The 18,272-nt window shown below is 49.4% G+C and overlaps 1 protein-coding gene across 9 annotated transcripts in view; it reads left to right on the top strand.

Annotated features, from left to right (window-relative positions):
- The window catches only part of CTIF (cap binding complex dependent translation initiation factor), a 145,649-nt gene extending 130,322 nt beyond the window's left edge, over positions 1-15,327 (top strand). For all 9 annotated transcript variants that reach the window (XM_072922883.1, XM_030257446.4, XM_072922882.1 and 6 more), the window contains 2 exons: positions 12,113-12,166; positions 13,988-15,327. In XM_072922883.1, coding sequence (XP_072778984.1) covers positions 12,113-12,166; positions 13,988-14,203 — 270 coding nt within the window. In that variant the 3' untranslated portion in view covers positions 14,204-15,327. The remainder of the gene's footprint in view (positions 1-12,112; positions 12,167-13,987) is intronic.
- Positions 15,328-18,272: the final 2,945 nt, after the last annotated feature.

Here is an 18,272-nt window from a genome sequence, read left to right as displayed (position 1 = left end):
GCACTCATCATGGGTTTTTCCCCCCTTCTGGTGATCAGAACATCCATCCCCAAACAGAGTCTCAACCCCTCACCCCTAATTCCTTTCATATTGAGTATTCCCCTCAAGCTTCCTCTGTGCTGCCCACAGTCCTACATAGCTCCTTCTGCCTCCATCCACCCATCCTTAAACCATAAATCATTAGCAGAGGCAAGATAACATCTTTCCCTCTGCCTGTCCTTTCAGCTCACTTGCTTTTTAGTTTCTCTTCTTTTTTTTTTTTTTTATCTTTTTCCCTTTTCCTTTATAGCTCTGGCAGACTCAGCCAAAGGTCAGCCAGGCAGTGAGCAAGAGGAAGGGAAAAATTGCCTGATGACTGAGGCAGGAATGTGTCTTCCCTTCCCCCTGCAAAGCTTCCTCTCTCCAGCTCCTTTCCCCCAAATAAAAGCTTATTCACACCATCATTAGCTGGGTGGGAGCGGGTGAGGGTGGCCATGAGGACATCAGTGCTGGGTGGGGAGGAGCTGGGGACATGGCTGGGGCACTGAGTGACAATGCCAGCGGTATTTATCGATCACTGTGGATGGGCTGGTTTTGTGGGCTGGGGAAAGAAAAAAAATACAAGTTCATTTCAGGTGAGGCTGGAGTGATAAGTGCTGGGGTTTGCTGGCTGATCGACCCGGCGCCCATCACTGTCCTCAGGGAACAGGCAGGCCCTGTGTCAGACAAGGCAGTGAGCGTTTAACCATGGCACAGGAAATTTGGGTCAGAGCTGCCACCTCACCCAGGAGGCCTTTTGGAAACCAGAGGAGTATCTGTGTCCCTTGGCTCAAGCACAGTCCAGCCAAATTCCCACTCCAAGGATCTCTTCTGCATCCTTCTCCATCACTGAGCTTGAAATGGGGGGGAGAAGGAAGGGACTGCCAACACATCCAACACTGTGATGACATCTCCCAGGAGCAGAATCCCTACCAAAGGAAAAAGTTTCATTTACATAACTGTTTTGAGGAGTATGGGGTGAGGTTTGTGCAGGCTGAGAGTGTGTCCTCACAGCGAGATCTGGTGAGGTCAGCGTTGGGATTTTAGGCAAAGAGAGAGTTTGCCAAGGGAAGTAAAAGGTGAGTCCAGCTCTCATTAAAATGGTTTAATGGAGCACAGTGAATTTGGACAGTAGTTGGACTAAGATACATGCAGTGGAACAGTGCCTATTTTAGGTTGGAGAAGGGCAATGGATACCCAAGGTTGGCCCAAAGATCAGACCTGGAGACAACTGGGGAAAGGAGGGAGAGCCCTTTGCAGATAAGAACGAGAGGACTATTGCAGCCCTCAGATCTGGGGAGCCTGGGAAAAGAATAACAAAGCAGAGATGTTAAATAGAAATAAAAGCGCTTTCCTCCTATTCTTCCCTCAGAGCTTCGGGGAATCGAGGGCGAGCTGGAAAAGGGCATTGTTCCTGGGATAAAGGCTTTCCCCAGGGATGGTTATGCTGCAGCCAGGGCACTGTGGGTTTGACCCTTGCCTGCTTCCAGACCTGGCTGTTCTCACTTGGGAATAGTGGTGGCATCTTGCAGGACCACATTCTTCCATGGGCCTTTTATCTGCTGAAAACACTTTTAGCACTATTAGGAAGTGGTTCTGTCTCTTGTGCATGATGGTCCTAAGCAAGAGTGATGTCCCACTCTCTCCTTTCAGCCCTTTAAGTCCTCTTGACTATGGCCTCACTTTATTTCACAAAACCACTCTAAATTTGTCCCTGAACATCTCCCTCCAGGATATGAGAAGTGAACATGCTGACTTCTTTCCTGCTCCAAAGCCTCTGCCCCATGTCCAAATACCAAGGACCATGCTGAGCCATGCTGCCACAATGCTTCATGTTGCATGTCCCCCAAAACTGACTAAAACCAAGAGAAGAACCAAGGGACTTTGGTTCTTGCAGCCTGGCCATGTTTCTTCTTTTTTGTGGCCTTTGGCAGAGTCAACAAAATAGAGAAAATGGGTGGTTTAGACAAGGGAGAGCAGCAAATGTCAGTTGAACCATCAGAGCCTGTGCACAGTGCAAGAAGTGCCCCGTGGCTACTGAAGACGTGGAGATAATAAATAATATTATTTGCCATCTATTGTTCACTGATTGTCACCACTTTTGCCTTCCCTAGCTTTTCCCTAAGCACGGCTGGAGCTGGTTGTCCCTCATCCAGCTCTGTGCTCCCATGTCTGTGTGTGAGGCAGCTCAGTGCCCTCCCAGTTCCATCCCCTGATGCTACTGGGGACGGGAAACATTAGGACTGGATCCTGAGGGCCCCAGCCCAATTTTAGGTGACATCTGAGGTCTGCAGGGAAGGAGGGATCACAGCTGTTGATGGGTGTTCCTGGTAGGTTTGCCTCCTGTCTCATCCTCAGTGGTTGTTGTTGGGACACCAACCCAGGAGGTGCCCCTGGGGCTGGGAGGTGCCACATCCCTGCCAGCCCCCTGCCAGGAGCAGCCACTTCCAGCCCAGGTATTGGTGCCAAGTGCTGCTTTGGATGCATTTGTTTGTTCTTACAATGCCATTTAGCAGCCAGGCAAACTGAGCAGTTGCCTATGGCAGCAGAGCAGAGAGGTGGAAGAACTGGCTCTGGGGACTCAGGCTCAAGGTGGTGCCATGTGGCAATAATGGCACCGTGATCCCTCGAGGCACCTCACAGAGGGCAGGGAACACAGGGAGGGCTCTGCCCCCTCTCACTCCCCACAGTAACCCTATCCCACTCCTTACCCACATCACTGTGCTCTTCTCCTGCACAGGGCTGATCTTTTGTTGGAAGTTTTGGGTTTCCTCCTGACATTTTGCTACCCCGCTGAGATCCCTCTCATTGGCAGCTCCTTGAATACATTTCAGTACATCCCAAACTTGCTGTCAACTTTCAAACTCCATGAGATTACGCTCTTTGCCTGCTCTAGGTCACGGATTAGGATGCTAAATAGGGCAGGTCCTGGGATAACAGCTTGGTAGTTGTTACCATTCCTGGCCTTCAGGCAGAGTTGGGTTGGAACCCAATGGCTATAACACTCTGAGCCCAACCATCCAACCCATTTTTTTACCCATCTGGTTGTCCTGGCTTGGATACAAAGGGACTGGATATCAGGGGTGACAGGGAGCTGCCTTGGCACCATCCCACTCTGAGCCTTCGACAGGGCTGTTGGGGCAGGTTCAGAGCAAGCCCCAGGAAGCAGCTCATCGCAGAAAGGCTAATTAAACTGCAAAACTTTGCGCAGGAGGCAGCAGGACCAATTCACAGAGATCCCTCCAGCTTGAGGGGGTTATTGCTTCTGAGGCTGTGTACCCCAGGGGTATCCATCCTCTTTAGAGGGATGCAGTCCTTGACCTGGCCCAAGACAGATAATTTTAGGGTGTTAATACCAGCCCTGGGGACGGAGGGCAGCTCCCAGGCGCTGTGAATCAGCAGGGATCAGACCCAGCAGGCTGGCAGCAGGCAGGACAGTTGCTTCTCTGCAGGAGTTGTCTCCTACCTCCAGTCTGGTTGGCAGAGACAGTCCCATTTCAGCATCGTTTAAAATCTTGGCACGCTCCCATCGCTTCCCTGCCTCGGTACACGCTGCTGACTGAAAGCCTCGGGGTGGTGCAGGGAGGATAAATACTCCCTGTCTAATTGCCTTCCCCCTACGTCTGAGTCTGCGGTGCAGCGTGTAGACGGGTATCCACTCCCCTCCCTTCTCTTAGTGCCTGTTATCTCCTGGGGCCATGCTGCGTAATTTAGCAAAATATTCTAACGCAGTAATTAACGTCTGAGCTTCAGGAGGGCACTGCCTTTTCACTGTCTCCTTCAGAGGAAGAAAAAGGAAAACCTTCCCGGCTGCAGTCGGATGAGAGAGGAGGGTGGTGCTCTTTGGAAAAGAAAATTGTATCTTTTAACGTGGGTTGTGTTTTGTTAATCACTCTCACTTTTTAAGCATCAGCCTTTTGAGTTGAAAAAAGGGTCTTTGACAGTATAATGAGATGCTAGGGTTTTTAATATTACTCTCTAAGTCAGAGAGTGAAACAGAATTTTTGCTTTATCAAATGAGCAAATGCTCCTAGGGGCTTAGATCTTGACCCCACACCACACTTCCACTCGAGAAGCTCCATGAGGCCAGATCTGAACAGAGAAAATACGTCTTTTATGAAGAAGGGGGTTTACATCCTCACAGAAGTCCCCTTCTGGTTCCCTCCCCCGTATGGTTCTGCAGAAAAATGAAAGATTTGGTCTCCAGTTCAGTGGGACTGGGACAAATTGGGAAGTGTTTTGTGTGGTGAAAGGATGGAGGAGGAATGAGGAACGTGGGTATGGGAGGGAAGGGATTTCAGGGAAGGAGTGAAAATGGGGGACTGAGACTCAGGAACACAGTGAGGAAGGAGAAATGAGGAGAACAAGTGGGGAATTGTCTTGAGAGTCCAGGAGATGTGGGTTGAAGACATGGAAAACCTGGGAGGAAGGTCTGGGATTTGGAGCAAGTGGGGCATGTGGATATAAAGGGGATATGGACTTCCAGAGCCATGACAGGAGGCAGAGTGCAGGAGCAGAGTCTGCAAAGAGCAAGGGTGGATGCCTGTCTCTAGGACCACGCAGGGAAGGGATGGATATTCCTTTAACCTGCCATACATAAAAAAAATAATTAACCATGCAAAAAGCTCCCACGCCCCCAGACCCCCATAGCTGTGCTGGCAAAAACACTCCTATGAATGCAGCTTGTGGGGAAAAACAACAGATTTCCTTTAATCCTGGTCATTTTGATCAGAGGGCATTATTTAGGTGGAGGTTAGGTGTTATTTGGGAGCAGGTGAAGACAGGCCAAACCAGGGAGGGCTGTCCAGTGCCTGTTAGCCCATCTGCCCTGTTGAGTATTATATGTGCAGGAACATATTCTTGGGAATCCACAGGACCCGTTTAGTTCCAGCACTAAAACCGTGATGTTGTATCTTAAATAGAGGAGGGAAAATGCCACCCTCGTTTCTCTGGGACCCGTGGAGAAGTCAGAGGAAGCAATTTGTGCAGATAAAGAAGTGAAGTCAGATACCATCTGACAGGATGGTCCCTCCTCCTCGCGTGGCTTTGTTTTTCTCCCTCGCCCTCCATACCAGGCATTGTTAGTTCCCAAAAACTCTTTCAATGGGATGTAAACACAACTATTTGCGCGCCTGCTGCCTCTGCAGAGCCAGGAAAGCGCAGAGCCTCCGGCCAGCCAGGGTGGAGCCCGCTGCAATCAAGCACCATGGTCTCGCCGCTGTTTCTTTCCATGTTTTGTGTTTCCCCGGGACCCTTGGGATGAGATCACATCCTCCTCTCCCAGGGTTATTATGTCTTCGGACGGGCAGGATGAAGCCAGTCGTCTGGGTGGCTTGAACTCGCCGTGCACCCAGACCGGGTGGCTCTGGTCCTCTGTCCTGCTCACCTTCGGGTCCTGGAGGTCCACCTCCAGCCAGGGGATGTGTAACCACCAGGCTACTGTTGGATTGCAGCGTCTGGGTTGATGAGTGACCAGATTTTCTTCATCATTGTCTCCAGTAATTGCCGCTTAATGGTTTCCATCTTCTCAGGAATTTCTTCTGCCGTTCCAGATCCGGGGAGAGAGAGTGTCATGTTTCATGGTTTCCCTTGCCTACAGTGGAAAGGAGTAGGAGGAGTTTCCCACGACTGGGTACGGGATTTTGTTCCTCTGGCCTTAATTCAATTTGCTGTTAAGTATCTCTGAGTTCCTCAGGAGCCTGACAAGGAGGATAACCAACATTTTGGTTTACTCAATGCAATAAACAAACTAATCTCTTCTTGCCACCCTCCCAGGGAGTCCTGGTTGTGTAATAGGAGAACAGAAATCTCCTCCTGAGCTGAGGGGAGGACCTCAGTGTAAAAGGAGGAGCTGGTGCCACCAAAACTCATTTAGGTTGTCCAAAGTATGTTAGAGAAAGTGTGTGCTATGGGCATGGCTCTGCTGCAGCCATGCTGGGACAGGCAGTTCAGCACAGAGCACTTTTCCCCCTGCACCACTTCATCTGGGCAGCTGCTCGTGAGATCAGCAGTGGCCTGTGCTGGTGAACTCTTCCTCATGGAGCAGCAGGAGCTGCTGTCAGACATTCTCACCAGGCTGAGACCACAACATCCCAGTCAGGCAGCTGAGAAGAGGGTTCCCTCCATGAGACACATAATCTGGTGGCACCTCGTGCATCTTCTGTAGCCTTGGAGACTTCCCAGATCCCCAGAGAAGTGTGAGCAGAAGGCAATGGGGAGAGAAGCACCACTGCTAGTGTAAGCAGCTGGACACAGAGTGCCTCTCACAACTCAGCTGTGTTTTTCAATTCAAAAAAAATCACATTTTGGAGCATGGCAGAGCCTGTGCCTTGTACAGAGGTCAGTACAGACAGCTCCATAAGGGAAAGGTTTTCCCCAAAACTTTGTGTTTGGGCAACCTCAGCATCAAATGGGCAAGCTGAAAAGACTTCACCTATGCCAAGAAATCGGTTTCCATGTGCTCACTTGTTTCTCTTCCAGAGAAAGTCAGTCTCATTCGACTTCCCTCACTTCCAGAGGGTGACTTGGTACCCCTTTAGAAGGGGTGGTACTGGCACAGCTTGTTGGTGGGCACAGGATGAGCTCAGCTGACCTTCTGATGTCCTGGGTCAAGGAACTGATACGTCTGATAGTAGCAAATTGTAGAAATCCTGCAACTGGCCCTGTTCTGGAGCATTTTACAATCACTCATCCCCACAGCCTTGTTTGTACTTTGCATTTTCCCAAGTCCCAGCTGTTTTCACCACCCTGTGCCCTGTGATTAGAGAACAAGGGGAGCTGTACCGTTGCCTGTGTTTCAGAGAAATGTGTGACTTTCCCCATGCAGTGCCATGCAGTCCCATGGATCTTATCTCAGGCATGTTCCTTAAAGACTTGTGACAGCAGGTCAATAAGGGGCTGCTGGAAAGGCAGAAAATTGCTATTGATGTCTGTCTGCAGAGAGCCTGTGAAGCAGAATTGGTCTGTGCTCCCAGGAGGACCCACCTAGCAGACTGTGGGGATTCCAGGAGGTTTTGGGAGCAAGACTTCTCCAGCTGTGGTCCATTAGAGCACTAGGACTGCCTGCAGAGCTGTGTTAGCACCTGAACTGCACTGTCAGATACAGGGGATGATCACAGAACCACAGAATGCATTGGTGTGGAAGAAACCTTTAAAGCTCATCGCATTCCATCCCCTGCTATGGGCAGGGACGCCTTCCACTAGCCCAGGTTACTCCAAGCCCCATCCACCCTGGCCTTGGACACTTCCAGGGATGGGCCAGCCACAACTTCTCTGGGAAACCTGTGCCAGGGTCTCACCACCCTCATTGTAAACAACTTCTTCCATCTATTAGTCTGAATCTCCCATTTTTTAGATGAAAACTGTCAGCCCTTATCCTGTCGCTACAGTCCCTACTGAAAATGTAATCCTTGTCTTTCTGATGAGCTCCCTTCATAAGGGGGTGTCCATGATGGTCCCAACCACAGAGCTGGAACAGATCCATCTGTCAGAGGACCACGTCCATCATGGCCCTTCCCAAGGCCCTTCCTGCTTAAAACCAGGACTGGGAAGCACCATCTCTCCAGCACTTCCAATACAGTACATCCACTCTGCTTAAGCTCCAAGTGGCACAAATAACTGATCTTCCACTTCCTCGTGGAAATGTGTCTCCGTTTTCCCCTGAGGTCATGCTCCACGGTCCCTGGGAGGGGGGAATACTGGGAGGCACCTCCTGGTGACCCAGGTGTGGATGAAAAGCATACCTGTGGGCAGCCTCAGGCCCGAGGCTGCCTGGCTGTCCGTGCGTGTTGCCACTGGACGCATCAACCCGAGATGCCCGTCGGGGAGCGGCGCGTGGGCTGCGGTCAGCCCGGCTTTCCCTGGGTCTCATCCCAGCCTCTCCGTGGCTCTGGGTGGATATTTCCCAGGTTTCTTGTGCTTTCACGCTGGAGTCATCACCACAGCGTCATAAAACGCTGCATGCTAAGGGGTAGTTAGTGGCCAGCATTGCTTATGCGTCATTTTGCAAGCGATATCGTACACAGTAATTAGTACTGCGCCTTGCAGGAGAAGCATCGTTGCATCTGGAAAGGGCTGTGCGTGCGTTGGGCTGCTCCCAGCTCATCTCCTGGGGAGAGTTGCTGAAGAACACAATTAAACCCGTGTGGTTTAGTGATAAGGGGCGGTGGGACGGGTTCTCCTGTCCTCCTCGTGGTGTGGGCACCCCTGAGAATACCAAGTAAGCACTTCAGCTTCTCAGCAGGCCAGGTGATCTCAGAAAGCAGATAATAAACCCAAATATTTGGGGTGAGTCCCATTGTGTTCGCTTTTTGGTGGCCTGCACCCCATACACATGCATCTATTGCTGTCCAGGAGGACCAAGCTGGCTCTGTCTGTGGTGAGGCATAGCTGAATTTTTAGGGCTCCTTTGGTCCTTCAGCCACCGCTGCATGTCCACCTTGTGTAGTTTATGATGCTTATCTCTGCAGAGACGTGAAGAGAAGGCTCTGGGGCCATGGAGGCTGGGGGAGATGGGTTCCAAGAGCACATCATGGATACCAGTTGCACTCAAGAGTTGCCTTGCAAGGCACTGCAACTCACCACAGTGCAACAACACTTCCAGGAGCAGACCCTAAAACTTAGTTTGGGTTGCTTATGCAAATGTCCAGCACCTGGAGCCCACCTGGGCACTCTGGCTCTGCAGAGGACCTTGCCCAGTGCTCATCTCTCCGAGTGACATAGAAATTTGAATGAGAAGGCGCCCAATGTCTCGCACCAGTCTGCGAGGCAGCAAGTCCAGCACCAGAAACAAAAAGTGAGAAGCCTTTCGCAACTGAGGCTGGGTATTATATGACTGGCCGGGCAGATTCTGGCATGCAGCCTCCTCTCTTAGGAAATCAGGCAGACTCTTTGTCTGCTTTCCAGCAGGAACTGCTGCTTTCATTGCCCAGCTTCGCCCGATACAGGGGAAACCGGCTGGAGAGCAAAGGGAAGTTTTTCTCGCAGACAGCCCCAGCCTCCAGGGGATGATTACAGGTTAAACTGAGGAGCGAGTGAGTCCCAGCTCACCTGCCCTGTTGTCTGCCTCATGCTCCTCTTTCAGATCCCTCGTCCACATCCACCAGCTGTTTGAACCCTGTGGGAACCTGGTGGAGAGGGATGGGATGGTGCCCACAGTGGGAGTTGGGCAGAGGCACACAGCAGGGAGGAGCAGCTATAAATAGTTAAATAAATAATAATTCCAGTGTGGGAGTGCTAATTTAATGGATATAGAGAGTGTTTACCTTAAAATATTTCAAGTAAATATGAATTAGATTGCAAACAGTGGATGCAATTGGATGGGTGGTCACACGAGTGCTGGGACTTTAGGGCTGTGATTTCCCTGGAGCTCTCAAAACATTTTCACTTTTTTTTTGTTTTCTTCACTTTTTTTTTTTTTTTCAGCTCTGGTGAGGTTTGACTCGAGCATCACAGAACTTTGGGAAACATTGTGCTCTGGCTGAAGGAATTACCCCTGTGCTTCTAGTGTCTGGTGCCCACATGGGGCACCATCAGTGGGGATGAAACACCCTTTGAGAAATACATGCAAGTTGTCATTGATGGGTGAGGACATCCATGATGGGCCCCCAGGCAGCACAGTCCTTGCAGTCAGCAAGGTTCAGTGCCCACGCCAGGCTCCCTGATCTCCTCCTGCTCTGGTCATGCAAGGTTGGAAGCTGATAGTGCCTACACCCCAGCATGCTGCAAATGTGGTCAGCCATGGATTTGGACTCTGGTTCTTCAGAGCACCAGCAGATTTCACTGCTGGGCTGTCCCTCATGGGCATGTGGGATGTGGGATGTGCCTGCCAACCAAGCCCAGGCACATCCCACATCCCACATGTCCATGAGCCTACATGTCTCAGGCAGAGGCTCACCTGTAGTGCCTCAAACTGATACCTCTTGGTAGCCTGCTGGAGCAGTGGAACATGTGGTACCTGGGTGGACAAGGTGGAGCACATGGTGTCTCCATGGACAAGGTGGAGCACGTGGCACCCTGATGGACACACTGAAGCACACACATTCTCCTTGTTCAGCCCAGTCACATCAGATGATGATCAGGTGTCCACGAGGGCAGCGTGAAATTGGTGGGTGCATGCCCAGGGCTGGGGGTAGGATGTGTTCTCTGTTTCATCATAGGTAGGTGAGACTGTTCCTCATTAGCCAAGTATCTGAGCACTTGACAGGGGCATGTTCATCCTCACAAACACCTTTTGAGGTAGGGAAGCATGTCCCAACCCTGTGTGTGGGAAGCTGGGGCTAGTGAAGTTGCAGCATTTCTATGAGCACATATCCTGGGCAGGGAGCAGGATCACTGAGGAGACCATGGCAGAGGAAGGGCTCGAGTCAGTCCTAATTCTGCTTTCATGCTTTAATTTTCATGTTATGTTCTTTACTAAAGAATACCAAAATTAAGAAAGATGTTGTTAAAAGGTATTGTCTGTTTCTTTATTTGCAGTCCTGCTTCATGCCATGCTCATGAGCTAAATACCCCAGGAGGGAATATCTGGACTACTGCCTGTTTATATTTTTCCCTAACCGATTTTTTTTTCATTGTTGGTGTTGGGTTTAAAATAATCTCATTTTCTTGTGAAGAATCTGAACTGTTTGTGAGAACTTATCTCAGAGCATGTGGCTTGGGCTTAACTAACATTTTCCAAACAACTCAGCAGAAAGATAAACTGGGGTTGGGGGGGAAAGAAACCCTGTTGCATGATTTGAAAACCCTGGCTGAAGCTTTGGTTAACGAGAGGGACAGCGTGCTCAGTGAGATGCTGTGAACACCATCTTCAAAGCAAAGAATCTGCTGTCTGCCAAAAACAGAAGACAAAACTCTGAGAGCAGTGGTAGTTCCTTGCATTACCTCTTCTTTCCCATGTCTACTTTTCAACCAACATGGAGCTGGCAAACATTTATTTGTAGAGGAAAGGAAACGTGGAAAAATAGGAATGGGAAAGAGAGATGGTAAGGCCTAGAGTCACAATTCTGATTTTAACTAATGGCAGTGACTTTGGAGTAACATTAAGTTACAATGAGCAATTTCTATATCGGCAGTTTTAATCAGTTCAACTGCTTTTAAAAAGTCTGCTTCTCTCTAATGAATGTCAGATGGTAGTGAAATCAGTTTTCCCATCTTTTTTCCTTTTGCTCAGTGGCTACTGCACACAGGGATTAGCTCAGGGCCATCAGGGCTTGTTCATTCCAAAGTGGTGGGATGGAAGCGGCTATAGCTTCAAGTACCTGTAATTATCATAAAGATGAGAACAAAGACCAAAGAAAAATACATATTTTTGGTCCCATTTTGAGGGTCCTTGTTTGTGGTTTCAGCGTTTGTGGGATGAGACATGCTGAGCTCCTACACTTTGCCATTGTCAGGCAGAGCTGTTGATTCTCATTGCGCACCCTGAGTCAGAACCAAGAGAGATGAGCATCTTCCTGCACCATCCCGTGCCATGCCCAACAACATTTCGGGAGTTTCCTGAAAGCTGCTCCTGCTTGCAAGCTCGTGTTTGTAACACAGAGTTCATGGAGAGCAGAGCAGGGTTGGAGTTGGTGCGCCTGAGATTCCGTAGTTTCGCTGGCACCCCGTGCCCTTGTGTAACCAGCCTAGAAGGAGCCATATTAATTACAGTGAATTGGATGCAGCTCAGGCAGTTTTGTGGCTGTCAGAAGTGTCCCCACGGCGATGGAGAGGTTCAGGGGTGGGTGGCAGAGCCCTTCCTTTCCAAACAGCCACTCCTAGGTTTTTGCTGCTCCAGTGTTGTTGGCTGACGGCTGCACTTACTCCCTGTATGTGTGAGACGAGTGTTTCCTCACTGCCTGCCACGGGATAAAAGAAGCAATCTAACCTAAACAAAATATATTATGAAAGTTGTTAATCTAAATTTTACCCCACGTTTTGTCACTCTAAATTTTTGTGTGGACAATCTATTTTCTCCCCTCCTTATTTTGTGTCCTTTTCTCCTGGAAGTGTCAAAAGACAAGCTGGACAAAGACATAGAAGGAAAGTCAGAAGAGAGGAGGAGGAGGAGGAAGATCATGCATTTCTCACTGTTTGTCTCTTCTCTCTTTTGCAGTTGTTGCAATCTCAGGATGTGAAGGAGGATGCCGTGCTTTGCTGCTCCATGGAGGTAGGGAAGCACCTCTACACCTGCCCTGATCTCATTGCTTTACCCTTTCCAGCTGTTGGATGTTTCCAGCTGTGAGGCCTCTGGGCATTTTGGAATGGTCAAATGGTTTGGATTGGAAGGGACCCTTCAAGGTTATTTAGTCCAACTCATCTGCAGTGATCATGAACACTTTTCCACTGTCCCAGGTTGCTCCAAGCCCCATCCAGCCTGGCTTTGGGCACTCCCAGGGATCCAGGGACAGCCACAGCTGCTCTGGGCACCCTGTGCCAGGGCCTGCCCACCCTCCCAGCCAGCAATTCCTAATTCCCAATATCCCATCTGTCCCTGCCCTCTGGCAGTGGGAGCCATTCCCTGGGTGCTGTCCCTGCCTGCCTTGTCCCCAGTCCCTCTGCAGCTCTCCTGGAGCCCCTTGAGGCCCTGGCAGGGGCTCTGAGCTCTCCCTGGAGCTTCTCTTGTGCAGGGGAACAGCCCCAGCTCTGCCAGGCTGGCTCCAGAGCAGAGGGGCTCCAGCCCTGGCAGCAGCTCCGTGGCCTCCTCTGGGCTGGATCCAACAGGTCAATGCCCTTCCTTTTCCCAGGACCCCAGAGCTGGATTCAGGATCCCAGGTGGGGCCTCACAAGAGCAGTTTAGGTAGAAGACCACTGTGAGATAAGAGTCCTTGAGGCTCCATCACTGGGCTCCTGATGCATGTAAATGGATGCAGAAGTTTGCTACCTGGGGTCCTGTCACAATATTACATCATCCTGGTTCCTTCACATCTCACCCTTCATTGGGTTTTTCATCACAGAAACAAAAAAAGCTGTAAGGGACCAAAAGCTGCCCCAAAACTGTGCTCAAGGAGCAGTTTTGCAGAGAATAAAACAGCATGGCACTCAGTGCTCTGGCCAGGTTGACAAGATGGTGATCAGTCTCAAGTTTGACTCAATGACTTTGGGGGTCTCTTTCAACCTAACTGATTCTATGACTCTGTGAAAGACAGCAGAGTTCTATTGGTTACTTTTTTTTGGGGAAGTGATGGGCCCATGGGGACAGATCCTTTTCGTGCAGAGAGCAGTTGAAGTTGCAGCCTGAATAGTTACAACACAGCAGAGCAGATGAGGAGGCAGATTTGATTTTTAAGGTGAGGACTTTGGGGAGCTCTGCTTTAGGGAGCCTCCCACAGACTCATCGCTGTCCACCCCAAACTTGGACCTTCTCTGTGGAACCACCTAGGGCTTGTGCTACTCGATGGAGGCTCTCCAAGGAGTAATTGTTTTAGAAAAAGCCCTTGTCTGCCTCCAGCAAAGCAGCACGACAGGTATAAATGCAGATCTCGGCAGGGCAGGATTTGTTATGCACACAGGCGCGTTCTGCTTATTCCACCTAATGACTGGGAGTCACTGGGAGCTCTGAATCAGCGAGTAAATGAAGGGCCAGGTAGAAGGCAGGAATACCACATCACAGCCTGCACTTTGTTTTGACAATAGCATGATTTTTAGGTGGGATTTTTTTTTTTTTTTTTCTTTTCAAAAGCAATCCGTCGCTGCTGCCTTTGAAGTCAGTGGGAGCTGAACCATTCACTCCTCCAGCAGCCTGGTGCGGATGCTTTTGAAAACCTCACCCTTCATGTTCAGCACTTGGAGCCTGCTGCTGGGTGGTTTTGGTTTTCAAAAGCCATGACGCCTTTAACCTTGCCTGCACCAGGCAGGGCAGAATCGAAGGGACGGGAGGTGTCTGTAAAAAGCTGGAGGGGTGTTTTAACATCACAGAGTGATAGAATCCTAGCTAGAAGGGACCCACACGGATCAGTAATCCATGGTTGACCCCTTCTTCTCCCGACAGCTGCAGAGCACCGGCCGGCTGCTGGAGGAGCAGCTGCCTGAGATGATGACGGAGCTGCTGGCGATAGCGCGCGACAAGATGCTGTGTCCCTCCGAGTCCATGCTGACCAGGTCCCTGCTGCTGGAGGTCATCGAGCTGCACGCCAACAACTGGAACCCCCTGACGCCCACCATCACGCAGTACTACAACAAGACCATCCAAAAACTGACGGCTTGAGGGGCAGGGCAAGGTGGGGTGGTGAGGGACGAGAAGAAGACATGCGCCTTGACGGGACCTGGCAAGAGCTTTTCTGATTTAAATCCCCCAGCAGACCAAACCCCAGCATGCTCGAGAATACGTTTGTGGGGTGGGGAGGGAGCAGCATGTTTCTTTTTCAGCCGCGTCGCCAAGTGCCACCCCTCCTCCCTGCCGTGGTTTTGTTTTAGGGGTTTCTTTTTCTGAACTCATTGCTCAAGCGGCAGCAGCGCATCCCGCCGGGTTATTGTTTGGCTTTCGAAAGAAGACAGAGAATTTGGAAAAGGAGGGGGAAAAAAAAGTAATCTAAGTGGGGGCTAGTATTGTTTTCACGCCGTCCTCCTGCCTTGCCCTGGCCAACTGGCAGGAGACAGCACGCAGCAGATGTCTCGGGAGGACAAAGCCAGGCACACACTACACCAGACGCTCATAATTGATGGCTTTTGTCAAGCGGGGCTTGCGTTAGGTCCCCCCCTCCTTCTCTTGTTTTCGACTTTCTGTGTGTTCCCCCACCTACCCGCCACCCCTTCAGAGGCAGATTGGAGAGCGGGACGACTTTCTTATTTGCACTGGGTTTGCTTTTCCTCGGGCGCTCGTAATTTCTTCTCATCGTATTGTATTGTTGGACGGACAGTTGTGAGCAGCTCGGGGCGGGGAGAGCAGCGCCTTCCCTCGGGCTGGGTGACACTTTGTGTGAAGATACTGAAGCAGAAGGAGTGTTTTAAAGGAGTCCTGAAGCCACTGCAGAAGTTAACGTAGCCACCGTCTTCTTGCCAGTGACCTCCTCGGTGGATTGAGAAATGTGTCCTTTGAGCTGGGGGCTCTAAAAACAGGGGATTCTGTGGCTCTTGCTGTTCAAGTCGCCGTTATTCCTCAGCCACTATAATCATTTAACATTTTTTTGTAATAATTTTTTTTTTTCCATCGAAGGAGTGCTTTATTGTTATTACTGTCATGGTTGTAATTATACTTTTAAATCCAGGCCTGTTATAGTTGGGCCTAATAATGTACAGGGCAAGGGAGAAATGAAGGTTTGATGTTTTTTGGAGACTGGTAAAGAGAAGACAAGCAGCATATAGCAAAAAAAAAAAAAAAGGAAAAAAGAAGAGGGAAAAATAGAAAAAGCCAAAAATAGAAGTTTGAACCTGGCTTCTAACTAGCTGAATATGCTACCCAGCGTTCCTAGGTGTGCAGTGTGCAGGAGCTGCGCTGTCCCATGCTTGGTGTAAGTGGCACAGTGCCATCGAGGGATGGGGGACATCTTCAGAGAGGCAGGATGTGCTCAGGGGTCCCCAGGGTGCTCCAGGATCCCCTCGTGGCTCCGTGCTGGAGCATCCCGAGGGAGGGGATGGCTGTGGGGGACAGTGGGGAGGTGCCTCCAGAGGGTGAGAGGCTGGGCTGGGGCAACACATGAATCATGAAGAAGACATGGAAGGCTCCTAATTTGCTGATCTAGCAACACTTTGGCTTAGAAAGTCCCTCCAGGTGATTTTTCCAGTGAAACCTAGCAAGGATGCAGGCTGCCCCATCCTGCCTGCAGGAGCCAAGGAAGGCATGATGCCGTCAGCCCATGATGGTTTCTTCTCACTGTTCAATTTATTCCTTTTATGATAAGAGAATTTATGCCACAAGGATGGTGCACATGGACTCTGGACTAGGCAGGCTGGGCCTGAGCTCAGCAGCTCAAACCTGTTTTTGAGAACGTTGCATTTCTGGTGGCTTGTAGAGAAGAGAGATTTCACCCCGACCTCCTTGGATGTGCAGTATGTTCTTGGGTGCCTTATGAATGTGTTGGTGTGTCTGCGATGGGGAGGAAGCTTTTGCTGCAAAATTTAAAGGCCAGAAATTTTCAGCAGAAGATGCATTACAAGGGGGTGAGAGTCGTGATGCTGCAGTTCAATATTACCTGAATTTTCGTCTGGTTGTCTGCTGATCCAGTTTTCATTCTGCACTTGGAGCAAGAGGAGCTGGAAACAGGAGCTTCAATTTTCCTCTCTACCTAGAAAGCAGCAAAATGATGGCTGAGTTCACTAGAATTGGCTGGAAGAACTAACTTTTGCTTCACTTACTCGAGCCCAGGAGCTTCGCACAGTGACGGCGCCTTGCGTTGGGTCAGCTTCATTAGTAGCAACGTGGTTTGATAGTATTAATGAGCAGATGAACTTCATTAGGACGGCAAAGCCCATCAGTATTACAAGGCTCAGGGCTATGCCCATTGCTCTTTGTTTTTTCTGCTCCCTGAACTCTCAAGGAGTGGAGGAGAAGGGGATATAACACCCATCACAGTGCACTCAGGCAGAGTGCCAGACTTCTGGGAGAAGGCCTGAAAAATAGTTTTGTCTTGTTGGTGTTTTTTCTTCTTTTTTTTTTTTTTTTTTTTTGAAGAACAGCAAAGTCCTATAGCAGGGACAGCAACCTGATGGGTTGGGGTGCCAGGGATCCTGCCAGCAGTGATCCAGTCTGCCACTCTGGCCCCTGCAGCTTCTCACTTCCCACAGAATTTTTTCTTGGGATGTAGTGAAAGAAGAAAAAAGAAAACAAAAACACAGATAATTGGGGATTTTTTTTCTAAAAACTTGAATTTTCACCCATCAGTGCATCAGGAGGCATTCAGAGTCAAAGTGCAAGCCACAGGGCAGTGTTTCTCCTAAAGCATTTCCCTACCCCTACCTGCTGTGAGAGCTTATTCAATTTTCTCATTGTGGGCACTCCTGCTACCCCCACTGACCAGGCTTAGCCCATGACTTTCCCTTCCGACACTGGAAATGAAGAACTTTCATGTGAAATTCGTCGTTTTTTAATGTCTTGCCATTTATCTCTGCTATTAGCATACATTCATCCAGCCATTAACTGCTTTGATACATCAGTCACTCTGTTGATGTCCGAGAATCAAAATGTTGACCAAAAATGGGGGTCTCTCCCCAAAAATTACATGCTGCCAGTGGTGTCTTTCTGAATCCATCAGCAGGAAGCTGGCAGGCGCATGACATCATTCACCAGGGTACCATGTTGGGAAAAGGGGTACCATGAGGACGTTTGATGGGCAGAATGGGGAACAGTTTTGGGGAATTTTTGGGGGTGAGAGCATCTGGGGATCCTGGAGTGTTTTCTTCTCTCTCTTTTATTATTTTTTTTTTTTTCAATCTTTTGGCTTACTTTACAAACGGTCGCCAAAGAGCGTAATTCTCCAACGTGAATTTTTGGGTGCAAAGCCACCAGCTACATCTCCCTAAATCAGCCAGGTTCCATCTTTGCTGCTCAATAAGAGTATTTGTGTGGGGTTTTACTGCGTTGTCCCCATACAACTACATCAGCAAAGGGGGAACATAAAAACCCCTCGGGCCAAATGTGTGTGGGGCCAAACCTCAGGGTGGTGTGGAGGCGAGTGGCTGCAGCATCACCTCTGTGCCCGTCTCCCTGGGATGCAGAGCAGGTTTGCTGACACCCTGCCAGGCTCGCCAGCTTATTCACCTCATTCCTGGTAAAAATCTTTCCAAACTAACGAGTTTTGTTACACAGAAAGTGACTTGCTTGATTCCCCCCATGAGGGATCCCACTGCTGTTCGGAGAAGTCTCGTGTACATGGAGGTGAAACAAAAATGGGGAGAAAAGAAAAAAAAGCAGAAGTAAGTGATTTGCTTGGTTCCCCTCTTCCCCTGAAGGAGATTAATTAGTATCTATTCTTGGCATGATTGATGGCTTTGAAAGAAAACTTGTCAGAATAACTTATGATTTATTTTCGTGCTTATTTTTATAACACCCCTCACTTGGAAATCGCTCAAAATCTTAAATATGATTTTTTTTTTAATTTCCCTGCTGGGTATTTTATGGCTTTACACTAATTTTGCTCTTCTTGGTGGTAGCTCTTAAGCAGTCCTGGTGATATTTTTCAGTATTTTTTCAGAAGAAATTATACTAAGGGTTGCAAAGTCCACTGTCAATAGCCAAGAGAGCTGCAGTATCCTGCAGAACACTGAGTTAATGCTAGCGATTTTTTTAATGTATTTATTTGCATTTGAAAAAGCAACATTTTTAATTTAATCATATTTGT

Source organism: Taeniopygia guttata, chromosome Z (genome assembly GCF_048771995.1).
Source record: "Taeniopygia guttata chromosome Z, bTaeGut7.mat, whole genome shotgun sequence".
Classification (NCBI taxonomy): Eukaryota; Metazoa; Chordata; class Aves; order Passeriformes; family Estrildidae; genus Taeniopygia; species Taeniopygia guttata.
The sequence above is the reverse complement of the archived record's forward strand: the minus strand, read 5'-3'. Positions and strand labels throughout refer to the sequence as shown.